This window comes from Oncorhynchus keta, chromosome 29, assembly GCF_023373465.1.
Source record: "Oncorhynchus keta strain PuntledgeMale-10-30-2019 chromosome 29, Oket_V2, whole genome shotgun sequence".
In the NCBI taxonomy this organism is placed as follows: Eukaryota; Metazoa; Chordata; class Actinopteri; order Salmoniformes; family Salmonidae; genus Oncorhynchus; species Oncorhynchus keta.
Window position 1 is genome coordinate 27,784,086 of NC_068449.1, and position 16,999 is coordinate 27,801,084.

At 45.1% G+C, this 16,999-nt stretch overlaps 1 protein-coding gene across 1 annotated transcript in view; it reads right to left on the reverse strand.

Annotated features, from left to right (window-relative positions):
• Positions 1 to 761: 761 nt before the first annotated feature.
• Positions 762 to 16,999, reverse strand: part of aqr (aquarius intron-binding spliceosomal factor) — a 61,103-nt gene continuing 44,865 nt past the window's right edge. Inside the window, exons 31-35 of the mRNA XM_035743184.2 lie at positions 12,055 to 12,225; positions 7,689 to 7,774; positions 4,255 to 4,429; positions 3,171 to 3,284; positions 762 to 1,292 (exon numbers count right to left, since the gene is read on the reverse strand). Coding sequence (XP_035599077.1) covers positions 984 to 1,292; positions 3,171 to 3,284; positions 4,255 to 4,429; positions 7,689 to 7,774; positions 12,055 to 12,225 — 855 coding nt within the window. The 3' untranslated portion in view covers positions 762 to 983. The remainder of the gene's footprint in view (positions 1,293 to 3,170; positions 3,285 to 4,254; positions 4,430 to 7,688; positions 7,775 to 12,054; positions 12,226 to 16,999) is intronic.

Here is a 16,999-nt window from a genome sequence, read left to right on the forward strand (position 1 = left end):
AAATCAAACATTAACATGTTTTGAATGTCTAAACAGCCTTTGAAGAGGACACCTGTACACTGAAACAAAACTGTATAAATCGGGTTACATACATTGCTCTCAATGATAACCGTTTCCCTGAATCTAAGCAATACGGGTTCTCTAGCTTGGCTGCATTCAGGTCGGTTGAATCACGACTGTACTTGAGCAGCTATGGATGCGATCTCTCCTCTCAGACAGTGGGGGTGTTGCTTGGGGAGAGGGTTACAGGCTAGCCTGACGTATGTAACAGCTAGTTAACCTCTGGTGCATGATAACGCCTAAATTCCAAGTCTGTGTTGTGTTGTGAGCCTGCAGGCTGTGGCCTCTTTACACTACCAGGACCAACGAGGCTAGAACTAGGGATTCAGGGAAGGGTAGGCTCTAATCCACCACCAACATCTCATTGAACTCTATGCCACTGTGACCATTTGTTTCCAAATACGGATATGGACACTGATGATTTGAGTGGAGTTGTGAGTGATAGAGTATGTCTGATGTACCGGCTTCTATCCCCCCATGGCTTCATGTGCACGGTGACTGACCTATAAATCCAGCTTAGTGGCAGCTTGTCCAGTCGCTATTGGGCGAGCCAATCAGATTGACAGGTGACAGTGACGCTGTCTGAGGGCGGGGCAGAACGGGAGTGTGTAGACTGGAAGAGTAACATGATAGGGAGATTTGAAATAGGATGGCTGGGTGTCTGCACATGTATGTAGAAAATGTAAAAACTCAAGACTGCATTCACATTGAAAATTATTTTAATACAAAAGTACAGATTACAAATCAGACCATTTCAGAAAATCAAATTAAACATTATCCTCAAGGCTTCTCAAGACATCTTCATGGCTTCAGTAGAAAAATAATTCTAAAACAGGATAATCATTTTAGCTCCAAGCTCTCCAGTTCTGGCCCCATCTATGGGCAGATAAAGCAGTGCAGAGGCCCACAGAGAAGCCCCACCCTTAAGGTGCTTCCGCTTCGTCACTCTCCTCTCCATCACTGTCGCTATCTCGGCCAGGGTGCTCTGGCATTTTGGGGTGCTCCTCTTGCACCTTCTCTGGTGTCTCCTGTGGGGTCTTCTCTGTGCCGGCCTCCCCGGAGGGCTCCTGCTCCATCGGTGTCTCTTCCTGGTTCTCCACTTCAACTGCTGTCTCTTCCTTGTTCTCCTTCTCAACTGGGGTCTCTTCCTGGTTCTCCACTTCAACTGGGGGCTCGGATTGGTCCTCCTCTGCCTGTGTCTGCCGAGGGGGAGGCAGGAGCTTCTGCTGTTGCTGGGCATGGAAGAGAACACAGGGAAAGAGAGGAAGGTGAGAAATGTGGGTGTATGGGTGTCACCATATAATTCCTACATTTATGAAAATGTTCATCATATCTTGAATTCATGACAAAATGTCATAGACAAGATGCTAACAGATTTTCCATGCTGTACAAAGAATTTCTATCACTGCTCGTCCCATCCCCCCCTCTCCCTATTTCCTCCTGTCTCTATCGCTTTTGCTCTCATTCCTTCCTTCCTTCCCTTGCGCTCTCTGGTTGAGGACAGAATCCATGCACATGCCTTAGGGACAGGTTAGGGAGGGGCACGTCTCCCTGTTATGTTCGGAAAACAAAAGTTCCCTCTCCACTGCAGCCCTGCCACTTTAGGCGGGGGATGAGAGAGGGGTGGGGTAGCTTTAGCGTCACTCGTTATCATCCCTCCCCCCTCCTTTATCCTCCACTCCCCACGGTGTCAAACAAAAGAATGCACTGCTCTTTTAATTAAAACTCATTCTGGTTCCCTCATCTAAAATGTTAGGCTCGTGGCCTGTTAAGGCTCGGCATGCAGAACTAAAACAATTCTCTTACATCTGACCTATTTCCACCACTGCATTAAAGTTTTACAAAATACAGATGAGGGATAATGATACTGAAGACCTGAATGAATTACTGTAAAAGGTTGCATTGGAGCAGGTGTGTTTGTGAGAACCAGTGGTCTCAGGTGTGGGTAAATAAACTGATAGGTGACATTGGGGAGCTAGCCTTTCATAGCTGGACTATTAGCCTGTACTCAGTGTGTGCTTGAGGAGCTAGCCTAGCCTTTCATAGCTGGACTATTAGCCTGTACTCAGTCTGTGCTTGAGGAGCTAGCCTAGCATTTCACTGTTGGACTATTAGCCTGTACTCAGTCTGTGCTTGAGGAGCTAGCCTAGCCTTTCATAGCTGGACTATTAGCCTGTACTCAGTGTGTGCTTGAGGAGCTAGCCTAGCCTTTCATAGCTGGACTATTAGCCTGTACTCAGTCTGTGCTTAAGGAGCTAGCCTAGCATTTCACTGTTGGACTATTAGCCTGTACTCAGTCTGTGCTTGAGGAGCTAGCCTAGCCTTTCATAGCTGGACTATTAGCCTGTACTCAGTCTGTAATTGGAGAGCTAGCATTTCACTGTTAACTGAGTTAGCCTGTAGCCTAGCCTTTCATAGCTGGACTATTAACCTGTACTCAGTATGTGCTTGAGGAGCTAGCCTAGCCTTTCATAGCTGGACTATTAGCCTGTTCTCAGTCTGTAATTGGAGAGCTAGCCTAGCCTTTCATAGCTGGACTATTAGCCTGTACTCAGTCTGTAATTGGGGAGCTAGCCTTGTCTTTCCAATTGCTGGTGTACTATGGTAGTTACCCGTCTGTCTGTATTTCTGGGTGTAGCGAGGTCAGTAGTTACCAGTCTGTACTGCTGGGTGTTGCGAGGTCAGTAGTTACCCGTCTGTACTGCTGGGTGTTGCGAGGTCAGTAGTTACCTGTCTGTACTGCTGGGTGTAGCGGGGTCAGTAGTTACCTGTCTGTACTGCTGGGTGTAGCGGGGTCAGTAGTTACCTGTCTGTACTGCTGGGTGTAGCGGGGTCAGTAGTTACCTGTCTGTACTGCTGGGTGTAGCGGGGTCAGTAGTTACCTGTCTGTACTGCTGGGTGTAGCGGGGTCAGTAGTTACCTGTCTGTACTGCTGGGTGTAGCGGGGTCAGTAGTTACCTGTCTGTACTGCTGGGTGTAGCGGGGTCAGTAGTTACCTGTCTGTACTGCTGGGTGTAGCGGGGTCAGTAGTTACCTGTCTGTACTGCTGGGTGTAGCGGGGTCAGTAGTTACCTGTCTGTACTGCTGGGTGTAGCGGGGTCAGTAGTTACCTGTCTGTACTGCTGGGTGCTCTGGATCATGTGTATGTACATGTTGTACACCAGGTTGGCCATCTCCGGCATGTTCTTGATCGCCTGGTCGGGCTGGGACGAACGAGGCTCTCTCTGGAGGGAGAGATGGTTTACCGTTTATTAATTTCTCCCTTCAGTCCTCTTCAAATCGATTAGTTTAGACCACTTACTATTAATGCGCCTACGGTGTGAGTGAGGGAGATACCAAGAGGGAGTGAGAGGCAGAGAAAGGGAATATGCAAATAGGAAGAGAGCCTGGTGGGTGAGTTGAATATTCTCTCAGCTGCATTAATGCCCCCTAGACATAGTACTACGCTGGCACTGCAGCGGTCCACTGAGCTGTGTGTGTGTGGTGGGAGCAGGGAGCTGCCGCATTGCAAAATAAGACTGCCCACTAGGCACAGATGTCATGTCAACATCTATTCCACATTGATTCAACCAGTGGGCGCGCAGTAAAGTCTGTGGGTGAGCTGAGCTTAAACTGTTTCCCCTTAAAATGAGGAGAAATGAGGATGAGGATAAAGTGGAGCGTCCGGGACTGGACTCTTTCTGACAGGTCAAGGGGGGCACATGTGGGTATCTAGAAGAACTGTCCCCCCGGGAACTGGAGCTCTTGTGCCAGTGTGTGTGTCAGTGTGTGTGTACGCCGTCTAGCACTATCCTTGAGGGGGTATGGGTTGGGGTAGACTGGCTTTGCCTGGTGACATTTGGGGGTTAATAACAGACTGTCCCCCCATCTGTCACAGTCGTCCTTTACCTGAATGGTGTTAACTGACTGGACCAGTGGGTAAGAGGCTGGATAGAACGAGGTGGTGGGGGGAAAATCACTCCATCCATTGAGAATTCAGACAGGCAGGATTAGGCTGCAGTGGGGATGAAGAGGCATGTACTATGCAGGAGCTGGAGAGGGTGCTGCATAGAAATGTCTGTGTGTGAGAAAGTGTTTGACTCAGTGTTCTGCATGTAGATGTGCCTGAGTGTGCATGAACACATATTCAAGCTTGCGTGTGTGTATTCATTTGTCTCTGTGTGTGATTGTGCAAGTGTTAGTGTGTGTACTCACAGGCTGTCCCTGGGTGTAATATTCATTGGGTCTGATGTGGAGCTTCATGGGTCTGGCAGTGAGCTGGTTGAAGGCAGGAGTCAGTTCAAAGCAGTTCTGGAACAGACTGACCCTTCCAAAGATGTAGAGGCCAAGTCTGGACCTGGACATGGCTACTACCAACCGTCTCACATCCCTGTGGAGAGAGGGAGGGGGTGAGAGAGAAATGACATTTTAAACCACTTGGCGCAGTTAGCCTATACATCACAAGCTTATACACAGCCCTTCCACTCACAAAGCAAGTGGGTGAGAAAAATATTGGAAAGGAGCGAAAGGGACAGATGAGGAGGAGTAGAGAGTCTTTAAAGAAAGATAAGGCGGCAAAAGTGAGGATAAATGCAAAAATACAGACGAAGGGGCGGATGGCGACAGGAGAAAAAAACAGAGGGCAAGGAACGAGAGGGAGAGAAAAGACAGCGAGAGGAGCGACAGACAAAAGAAAGGGGCAGAGGGGCGAGGAGATGGGCTACTTTCTTTCCAGCCAGTGGAATTAAAGGATTAGCAGGAGGGAGATGGGAGTCTGGAATCTTCTCCGTTTCCCTGGCTGTAATACAGCCGTGCCGTAGTGGCGTGTTTAATCAAATATTGTTTACAGGCTGCTATACTCTGCTAGTCCTGGTCCCCAGGGAGGAGCCAGTGACATTATGGGATAGATAGATGGATGATATATGCCTCATTTCTCTAAGCAGCCATGATAAGACAGCGCACATTAGCAGCACAATATCACATTCTAAATGTCAACTTCTGGACTATATGGGTAAAAGCAGGGAACCAACTGTTCACAATGGGCTGCTGGTTAACAATTATGTTACAACAGCAGGCTTATCTATTGTATTCAGACCATAGCGAGGCAGTAGTTCAACCAAGACAACGGCAGGTAGTTCCAGTCCAAGTTCCAGGTAGAAATACCAAATGACTGTATAACAGCTGACTAATACCTTCTCCAGCTCCACTAAGACTGATTCTGTCAACATGGGCTGAGGTAAAGGCTTTTGCGTGGGAAGGGAGGAGATTTTTCTGGCTTATTCAAGGAGCTCTGGTGGAATTCGAAAACAATCTTTGTCTCCATGTGCAAAAGCTCTACACACAAAACGTACATTCATAAGCAGACAAGATGTGGAATGAACACAAGTAGACCACGAGATGAATCTACACTTGTGTTTGTATGGTGTGCTGTGTTAAACTGTGTGTTTGCGTGTGCGTGAGCGTACTAGTGTTTGTGTGTAGTAATCTCTTTAGTTAACAAGGTAACAACAAGTCACAAGAATGTGGACCATGGAAAAGCTACCTAAAAACACATCACTTCCACAGAAACAAACCACAAGAGCAGCCCTCCAATCAGCAAAGAGCCTGACAAGAGAGGAGCCAATCAGAAGCAGTCTTCACCTGGGGAAACAGCTCTGTGTGCAGAGGTAGGGGACGCCCACCTGGGTGGTTCCTTGACATAAGCAGCCACATAGAGGGGCAGTGAGTGTCTGTTCCTGTGGAGGTGTGTCAGTCTCCCTGCACGTCAACACTCTGGTGTTTGTGTGTGTGTGTGTGTGTTTCTGTGAACATTTGTGTATACCTGCACTTGTGTGCTATTGTGCGCCTGTCAGAGTGTTTCTGCGTCTGACCCGGTGTGTGTGCGTCCCAGTACATGCGTGTGTGTGATCCTGTCACAGTGCATCTGTATGCATGTGTCCCTCCCAGTGTGTCTCTCAGTGGGAGGGCTTCTCCTAGACTGTCAGATCGAGGGGTCAGCTTGTCATACGGTCAGTTGCGTGGCAGCGGGTTGCTATGAGCAGAGTGAGGCGAGGCAATACCGCAGCGTGGGAGACACAGCAGGGGGAATTTCCCATGAATCACTGCTTTCCCACCCATTCAGAAAGGCCACCAAAATATGAATTAAGTTAGCACAGTCACAGAGATCCTCTCTAGCTTGATGTATTTCTATATTCAAAACAGACAAGTAGGCAATGTTGTTATTGAAGTGGTCGTTTGGGAATTCATAAGGCCATGTTCAACAGTGGTTTAATGTCTATCATAGTATAAAGTACAGTTTGCCATTCAAAAAGAACACTTGCAATGTCACATTGATGAAACGCTCATGTCTTGCAGTTACAATATAGCATTTCCTCTCCCCTTCAGTAAATAACTAACTCTTGGCCATAATAGAGGTGTTTTAAAACCCACTCCACATATAAAAAGAGACAGAATGAAATGTGAATTAGGCAGAAGTGTGTAATCTCCTGTGTGAGACAAGACTAAACGGGAGATAGGCGAGACGAGTGCAAGCCTGGGTGCCGACAACATGATAAACTGGAGACTCTCCCTGGGCAACACGCACCACTTCATCACCAGCCCATCAATCTGCCCCTTTATCAGACACACAGAGAAAGGGAGTTTAAGTGTTTTTTTGGCCCTGGATTTATACACTTGATGCTAAACTAGAAGAGGCGTCAAAAGAGAGGATGGCTTATTCATCCAGCCAAAGCTTCATTTGGAGACTTCAATTTCTGTCGGCCGTGTCGCGGCTCCAATGGGGTAGGCCTTCATCCATAAAAACACATTACACCAGCACACCCGCCACTATATATCACAAGCAGAGGGAGATTATGTGTGCGCGTGGCCTGGTACAGAGAGCTAAAATACTGTGGCAATGTTATGCCTGGTGTTTAATACGCAGCATATTAAGGAAGAGGGGCTCGTCGGTATCTCACAGCAGCCTGGAAATGAAAGGTCTTTTCACTCTGTATCAATTCAGAGAGAGCGAGGAGGACAGGGGGAGGGAAAGAGAGAAAGGAAGAGAGGGAGAGAAAGAAACAGTAAGAGAAAAAGAGTAAAAGTAGAGTAAAAGTAGTGAAAAGGGAAGCAAAAGAGTAAGAGAGGGACAGAGACAGGGAGACCGACAAAGATGGTAAGAAAGAAAGAGTTTGAGATAAAGGGCAGAAAAAGACAACTTAACACAGGCGAGTGGTTACCAACAGGGCTCTCTGAACCTGTAATAGGCTGTTTTACAAAAAGCCTTTGATGGTAAAGCTGCTCTTTGTTCGATACTCTCACCCCAATCATCTTTACACAATGCTGCAGCTGTACTTAACATAAAATGGTTAGTGCAGCTGCACGCTCTCCTTTCTTTTACCTCCTCAAAAGCTGACTTTATCCACCCTGTGCGTGACATGAGAAATAAGTCTGCAAAGACCTAACCAACTTTCAGAAAACTCCACATTTATTCATACCAAGAGACTCTTTAAAAAGTCGAACTTAAAAAAAGACATTTAAAAAAGCTGCTCTGGGGGGTAAAGTGACTGGTGTGGTGGATTTCTGCTTGTGTTAAAGTGTGTGTGTGTGTGTTGTGTGGTGGATTTCTGCTTGTGTTAAAGTGTGTGTGTGTTGTGTGGTAAAGTGCCTACCTCAGATGTCCCACAGCTCTGGTGCGGACCAGTGACAGGATGATGTAGTCATTCTGCTGACCCTGAAACCTGTCCACAGTTGTCACCTAAAAAGGAACACACACATCCATTATTTAACACAGACGTCTTTAAATCAGGCCAATACCTGCAAGGCCGCGGGCCCCGATGGTATTCCAGGGTGCGTTCTCTGAACAGCTGGCAGGGCTATCCACGGTAATGTTCAACCTCCACTTGGCCCGGTCTGTAATCCCCGCGTTTTAAGATGTCCACCATCATTCCTGTTCCCAAGAACTCTAAGGCTTCATGACACAATGACTACTGCCTTGTAGCACTCACATCTGTAATCCTGAAGTGCTTTGAAAGGCTGGTTATGGCACACCTCAACTCCATCATCCCAGACACACTAGACCCAGTCCAATTTGCATACCACCCCAGCAGATCCATAGGCGACCCAATCTCAATTGCACTCCACACTGCCCTAGATAAGAGGAAAGCCTATGTGAGAATGCTGTTCATTGACTACAGCTCAGCATTCAACTCCAAGCTCGTCACCAAGCTTAGGACCGAACACATGCAACTGGAACCTGGAATTACCTACAGTACCCAGTCGGCTTACCTGGCCCTCTCAGACTCAGGGTGACAACACACACACAATTTATGGCTGTTATAGGAGGAAAATAGCCAGGATTTCTGAAGCCGAGGAATCGCGTGTCAGGCGAGTTGCTTTATCCCCGGCAATCCTGTCCTTATAAGTAGCACATTTCAAAGAATTCCTTTTCTTTGCAGTGAGGAAACAAGCTGATTTTGGGAGGCTTTATTGTCAGCCGTATGCAATAGTGTTGCATACAGTATCTAATAGGTTGAGCTGTTCACTAAAGTAGTTAATGCAGACTTCAGTTGATATAGCTAGACCCAGGCTGTCTCGATCAAACACCTCATCCATCAACCTACACTTTGCGCATTGCAGACAGTTCAAGGCCTTACCAGTGAACCATTCATGTTGATGGTGAAGAATGTCAGATGGGTATCTCAGTAGCAAGAGACTGGCCTCTTCCATTCTCCTGAGTGGATCAATACGCCAGAGAGAAGAGAAGAGCCGTTGAGCTTCAGGACAGCAACAGCGTTAAATAAATCATCCTATCGTAGCCTTTTCTTTTGGTCGAATGCACTATTCATTGACTTGGGAGTCCCACAAGCCAAACCCCCTCCGAGTCCCCTTATGGGAGAAAGGAAGGCCAGGGAGAGAGGGAGGTAGAAAAACCAGGAAGTGGACCAATATTTATTTAAATCTCCCTGTCGCTATAAAGAACAGGTGCAGCACCAGAAGCAACAATGTCACTTTTACAACAGCGTGAGACTTCGAGATGTGTCTGTTCAGACACTAAGGCCAGTCGCTCTCAGGACCTCCCACCCATGTACCGGCCTACTGTTACCCCACAACACCCACCCACCCAATGGCATAGCCTAGTGGAAACTGAAGGGGGAAAATATGCTGTGCAATTTCAGCCAAAATGCTTCACCATATTTTCCAGCGCAGAGTAAAGGCTGAAACCTTTTATTTTTAGCTCTGGGAGAGAGGGCGAGAGAGAGAGGGGGCTAGATAGATATCCCGGGGGCTTTTGCATTGTGTTAAGTTATTTATGTGAAATCTTCCAGGGAGGGAATCGCAAAGGTCATGACTTCACAGCAAGCAGCCAGGCACACATCCAAGGGTAGTGGAATCTGTTCTAGGGTGTACACACACACACACACACACACACTAGAATCCCTGACAGAAGACACCCGACCAGAAAGAAAAGACACTAGCTCTCTTTCTCATCACTGTCATTCTGAATCTCAGCAGATGGTCACCTGATTCAAATATTCATTATTGTATCTCTGGTCTCGCTCTGCTCTCCCTCTCTTCCCTCTTGTTCATGTGCCTGTAGGTAACGACTGAAGACCGTAAGCAGGGAATTCCACAGTAACAGGGTGACACAGACTCATGCAACTTATATGTACAAGGACTACTTTAACAATTCCCACAGAACATTTGACCAAAAAATACATTTACTTGAACAGTGCAGATGCAAAGTTTGGTAACAGAATGACGACATCAACAAACAAACTATCATTGTTAAAAAACTTTGCAACTGTACTGTTCTTCAAGTAGATGCTTTTTTGTTGTTGTAAATTGTTCTGTGGAAATGGTTAAAAGTAGTTATTGTAGTTGTATGGTTGATTAATTAAGCAACCAATGTTTTTTGTTTGACATACATTTTAAAGCGAAAAATCAGACTCTCCGTGAAACTATTTCTGGGGAATTGCCCATGCCGAATTGTCCCATCTTACACTTGGTTGAGTGTTCCCAGGGCTATGCTGGGGGTAATGAGAGGTCAGCGACACACACAGAGGTGGCAGTGGTAGAGAATTATAACAATCACTCTATGACACCGTCGTCCAAACTCTGAGTCCATCTGTATGAGTGTCCCTGTGTGTAGCAGAGCCCTAGCACTGCCTTCAGAAAATGAACCCACCGGGAGAGAAGGGGAGTGCAGGCTCCTAACATCCATCCCTCTGTCATTCTCCCTCTCCCTTCATCCCTCCCTCCACAGCGTCGCAGTGAATAACTAGGTGGACTGATGAACCTTATCGCTTGTGTTACGTGTTCTATCAATGTCAATCTAAATTAGCCCTGACCTGCCTATGGATGTGTGTATGAGTGTGATGATCGCTCTAAATCGAGTTTGCATTAATGTGATTGTGTGCATTAATCAAATGACCCCGTCACCCAGTTAAAATAGCAGGTTAAACACAGCAAACGGCTTTAGTGTTCATAAAAATATCTATTCGTCACCCTTCTAAAGTCAGAGTTAAGCCGGTGTAGGCAGTCAATGTAAATAATCATTTGTTCTCAAGTGACTCGCCTAGCTTAAATATTTTATTTAAAAATAAATATACGAGAGCACTTTAACATTTCCCCAGTAACTACAACAAGTCCTTAAAAATGCATAGTATGCTAAAAATGTGAGATATGTTAAATTTGCTCCTGATGCATATGTATGTGAACAGTTCCTAAGGCTCACTGTGTACTGTGGTCCACAGTGGAATACAGAACTATTCAAACCCAGGGCCTTGAGGTGCGTAGCACAACAATGCTGATGTTCATCATTCACCTCTAACAAGGGATGGCTTCAGCCCTGGTTGGAACACTATCTGGCTAATCAGTGACAGTTTCAGTTAACTGACTAAATAAGGGAAACACTTTAGGGATGAAGTATATTGAAAGCAGGTGCATCCACACATGTGGTTCCAAAGTTCATTATGAAATTAACATCCCATCATGCTTAGAGTCATGTACAGTGCATTCGGGAAAGTATTCAGATCCCTTGACTTAAAAAAATAAAATTGTTAAAATTGTTTTGATGACCACGATAAAAAAATAGCTACTATTTTATTTTTTAAACTGGTAATTGAAGCGCGCTTCCCATTCAAGTGCATAGCCAATTGTAGGCATACATCAGCGCGTCACACGACTTTGCAATGAGCTGGAGGCGGTACGCATTTTGAAAACATACCTAATTGTGTGAAATCTGAATACTTTACTTAATATTTTGTCTTACCTTGCTTCAAAGTAGCCTAGTCAAAATCAGTTTCTATAAATGTGGAGGCAATTACTCTTTAAAGATGTCCATATGCCATTGAAAGAATTAGCCCATTTCTCTCATGTTCTATTGTATTCAAAACAACTTTGCTTCATTGTTCAGGAGCCAAAGGAACAATCCCATTCATATTAGCAACGCATGCTAGTTGCTGCATCTTTAGATGGCCCATCTATCAAGATTGATAAGGGATCATTTCATCTCTGTAACATGAAACTGCTGGCATGTGCAGTGCACTTTTGACAACGGTGCTCTCCCGCTAATTGCATTATTGAACTTACATTTGTGCGTAGTCTACTTCCTTGTGCACATTGCTTAGTTTATAATGTGAAGAAATAGTTTATCAACATTTTAAGTTAATGTTCTGATCCGTTGCATCAGCCTCGTTCATTTTTAATGTGTTTTTTCCCCAAATGTATTGTATGAATTTGGGATCTATCGTCCCACAACAGACCCAGAATCTGTTTGGAATAGGCCATTTCTTTCCCGCACCGACAAGCTGACCAATAGAATAGGTCAACTTCTCTACTATGGGGGATAGTAGATAGACATAGGATAGTGATTTTGTTATTTGTTCCTCATCTTGTCTGAGGAAAAGTAAATGTGGACAATTATTCTAACATCTTCAAAGTTTCCTCTGAGTTGCATGTTCTGTTAAGATGAATTACCATAATCTAAATGTGATTTCTGTCATTCTGCGCACATATAAATATATGAGACCGTACCTTGTTGGGCTGTCCAAAGAAGGGGTTCCCAGCACAGCGCTGGTTGATGACGTCTCTGATGAGGTGTTTCTGTCCATTGTAGGTGGTGAGGATGCTGATCCTGTCGGCAGGGTAACCCAACAGACGCATGTACATGAACAGAGCCACACAGTACTCTGCCTCACCGAGATTCTAGAGGGAGGGAGGGGAGGGCAGGTTAGATGACACGTTTTGCACACAGAGGAAATTAAACAAAATGCTATTACAAATACAAAAAACACTATTTCCAAGTGTATGAGACTGTGTTCCCCCTACTCGTTTAAAATGGGCCAATATTACATAGGGGAGAAAGTGAGATGATTACAAGTGTTCATGTTCGTAATACAAATTTATTTCCACACTAAAGTCAAACTCTTTTAGTACCCAGAGATCATCCGTCCTTTAGGGTAATGTAAACCATTGTGTGTGTATATTAAATCTGTGCCCAAGCGGTGGTTGGTGTGACACACAGAGTGGGGTCTGAGAGGCATCTCTCCCCCTTTCCCTCCTCTGCTAGACAGCTAGCCATGGAATCTCATCAAAACAATGTACCGTTTCTGTTTACCCTGACCTGGATGGACTGATATGGAGCCCGTTAATATGACTAAGGCCAGGAGATTTTCCTAACTATGTGATCTAACCAGGAAATACTCTGGGTCCCAGTTTGAAGCCCAGAGACACTCCCTAGGATACAGACATGCAGTAAGGCACACATATCCACCCATCAGCGCAGACATCAGTGTGTGTGTGCTTGCGTGTGGCGTATCCAGTAGTTGTGCCCGTCTGTCTCATGTCACTGCTTAATACAAATGTGATCTAATGTGCCCAAACTCCAGATATCTCAGTAACCATGGCAACAGCTGCCTCTGCCCATCGCCTCAGTTTGAGTGTAACGGCCCAGGACTGGCATGTGGCTGAGAGCAAAGAAGATGGGAAGGAAAGAGGGAAAGAAAAAGGGAGGGAAAGAGTATGTTGCTGTGGCACACTCCTCTGCCCCTTAACACTAAAACCGCTGGGCCTCGAGGGCCCCACCTCTACAAGCTAATGAGCAGTCATTCTGACTGCAACATTCTAACAGTGTAATTAATACATTTCATATACGCTATCGCTAAAAAAACGATTTAGTTGGGTTTATGAAGGTGCAAGGCACACGGGCAGCAAGACACGCGGTCAATCGATGAAAAAAAGATGTTTAGACTACTGCTGTTAAAAGCACCAAGTGTGCTAGATAGTGAAAATCAGCAAAAAAGCTGATTTATAATGGCATTATAATAAATATTAGTGTCAATATGACAGCAGCCAAAAATAGTCTTATACATCAGATACCGTGGCAAATTTGTCTGTCATCAAAATGGAGGTAACGCATCATCTCTGAAGCGATCCTGTGACATGGTTTCTCTAAACAAAAGCTCTCCATGTCCACGCTCTTCCCACCGAATGCTCCACAGACATACAGGATGGAAATGAATGCTTCCCAGCTCATCAACAGACAGGGTCTCCGTGCTTTAGCCACAGTAACGTTTCTGAATGCTGTAACATGGCCATGTCGGATAAACAATGAAAGCTGGTGAGGGCATTGCTGATGTGTTTTGTTGAGATGAAGGGCCTGCTGTCTCAGTGATGACATTTTGTGCTGATAAATTGTCACGTAGCATTGTCACTGGCTTGTTCCATCTAGAAATGGTGCAGTCCTTTCCTCTCTCCTGTCTCACCGTTTCATTTGGTAGTGGCACGGGCACTTGCTCAGTGTGCACTGTTGTAGGCCTCGGAGCTGTAGGTTAATCAGGAGAATAATCAGAAATGTCATGATTCATTTCTTCCTCTCCAGAGTTCTCATTCAGATTTTATAGCAGCGCAAACGCAGCATGTGCATCCATTCATCGTGGTCTTGGTGGGTAATTTACAATGGCAAGCTCTCACTGTGTACGCCAAGTAGACTGATAAAACTGCTTGGGTTTGGTGGAAAGAAACATTTCAAATATACCAATACAATGGCCCACTCTGTTCTTCATGACAACTGGTGATTACATCATTTTGCATTGTTCGCTTCCCTTCACTCATCAACTCACCCATTCTCCCTCATCATACTTTACGTCATTTCATTGGTTCTTATGCGTGTGAAATTAGTTTCGGTATAGTTTAGGTTCAGTTGAGGCAATTATCTGAGTGATTATCAACTGGGCACGGCCCATTACACTGTCGGGAGAAGGAGCGAACCAGACCCAACTGTCAGGAAGATGAGCAATGGGGGGGGAAACCCATTTAAAAAGACATGCCACCATAAAACTGGTTAGAACTCCAGTTCCGTTAGTGATATTAAGATTCTACCACCAGCAGCATGTTACAGTATATAGACTTATTTAGGAAAAGCCCGGCAGGGAGGAATGACTTTAAAAATGGCAGATTCATACGTTTTTTAATTAATGAGCAGTCAAAATTACTGCCTTAGCGGTTCTAGCATTTAGGAAAATTAAAGAGTTAAAAGGTCCTCAGTTGAACTACTGTAGAATCAGGGCTGAGTGAAAGACACTGAGAATGTAACCCATGCATGGCCCATTGCAAGTGTGTGTACAGAGCAGGGGCACTCACAATGATCTTGAGGGGTTGCAGTATTAACATAAAATGTACTTTAGCAAATGAGCCATGCCAAAGAGACAGGGGGATAGATTGCTGTTGGCTAGGTCTCCTGTTGCTAGTGCCCAATGGAGTGCCTTGAGCTGGAGTGTGTGATGGGGGAGGGGGATGTTTGAACAGCTGTGACAGGCATTCACCACACTTTTGGACACTATTGCCTCTCCAGAGTCCAATTCACCCCTCTGATCTCTTGATGTGTGTGTATATATGTGGTGGGGGCCACTACCCCTCTGGTCTTGGGACAAGAGTGCTTAAGGGGGGGGTGAGTATTCATGAGATGTGCTACATTTCCTTGAGGCGCCTAAAAGTGGTAATAGGAAAACAGAGAGGAGAGGAGCTCATGTGACACACACACACACACACACACACACACACACACACACGAGACAGACCGAGAGACACATGCTCCTCATTTAACCAACAATGGGCAGATTCAGCACACACACACACGCATACCAGGGTTTCCCTTAGCCAGTAATAGCCGGTTTTTGCCCCCCTAAAAATATGAAAAGCCGATAAATCTAATTGCCGCAGGCCACTTGTCCTGGAGAAGAAGAAACCAATCCCATTGTGAAATAATGCGTTTTAGCCTATTCATTGACGGAAATACCAGTTGATGGAAAAACATTTGACCGGTCATGCTGATCGGTCTACAGGTTCATTTGCATAATTAAATTGCCTAGTGCATTTTTGTTAGTCGTGATGCACCTTATCACGTGCACAGCATACAGATACAGCTCTGTCATGTAGCTGCTGATACAGATACTCAAACAGCCTGTTCGTGGCTGCTGGAGTGAACCAAGCTTGAACAACGCAATCACGTGTTAAAAACAGTTTAGAGATGGCCACGATTAAAAAGAGATACTATTTTATTTCGCATCTGGTAATTGAAGCGTGCTTCCCATTCGCCATTTAAGTACATAGGCAAATACGCTTCAGCGCTTCACACACCACTTGGAATTGAGCTGGAGGGAGTATGCATTTCAAAAATATATACTTCATTTCTTAAAACTGGAACGTTTTACTTCATATGATGAGGCAAGTCTTACCTCGCTTCAAAGTAGACTCGGCAAAATCCCACCATAGAAACGTGGAGGCAATTCTTTAATAAAGACATCCATATACCACTGAAACCAGAAGCTTATTTCTCTCATGTTCTATTGGTTTTCAAATCAACATTCTGTCATTGTCCAGTAATATCAGACTACATCTTTAGATCTCTCCTCTTCCTAGATTTCTAACAGCTATTTTCTTATCAGGCACATGAAACTGCTAACATCGGAGGTGCCCTTTTGACAAAGTGTTTTCCTGCTCATGGCATTAGGGAATGAACATTTGTGCCTAGCCTACTGCTTGTGTGCGTTGGTGCGCTTATAATGTGAAGAAATGATCGTTTATCAACATTTGAACCTAAACGTTCTGCTCTGTTGCATCAGCCTCATTGATTTTTAAGTTGTTTTTGTTGTTAATGTATTGGTTGTATGAATTTGGGATCTATCGTCCCACAACTGTCCCAGAGTCTGTTTGGAACAGGCCATTTCCTTCTTGCACAGAACGACAAGCTGACCAATAGAATACTATGAGGGAAAGTAGATTGATTTTGCTGTTCATTACTCATCTTTCTGACTAAGGAATAGTAAACGTGGACAGTTATTCTAACACATTCAAAGTATTATTGGCCGATATACCGTTTATACCATAAACTGTGCAGGGTCTGCGGGCTACGCCACTGCTTATAACATATAGACAACTATAAGAAATATAAGATGTCAAATACATGCATATCCAGCACAGAGCTCCAGCTATACATTGGTTTTGCTAACTTGCAAGCTTCTTGGTTAAAGCAGAGACATTCAATCCTCGCCTGGGTCAAGATCTCTGCGTCCCCCCAGAAATAGCCCCCTCCCCTTTTTATACCCCGGTATGGCACAGAAATGGTATGGCACAGAAACGGTATGGCGACATGAACATCTGGATATCGGCCAACCCAGCTTCAAAGTGTGCATCAGAACTCTGTAAGGACGACGCACGGCGCTGTATGTTCTGTTCAAATGTATCACCATAATCTAATCCTGATTTGTCATTCTGAGCACTGTGGGTAGACGCCCTAATCAGATGCATATGGGTCTGGTAAATTAAAAACGCTGACAGTCAAATGTCTGGCGCCACATTTTCCTGACAGAGACACACACACACACAGACAGACACAGAGACACACACACACACAGACAGACACAGAGACACACACACACACACACACACAGACACAGAAACACATACACAGACAGACACA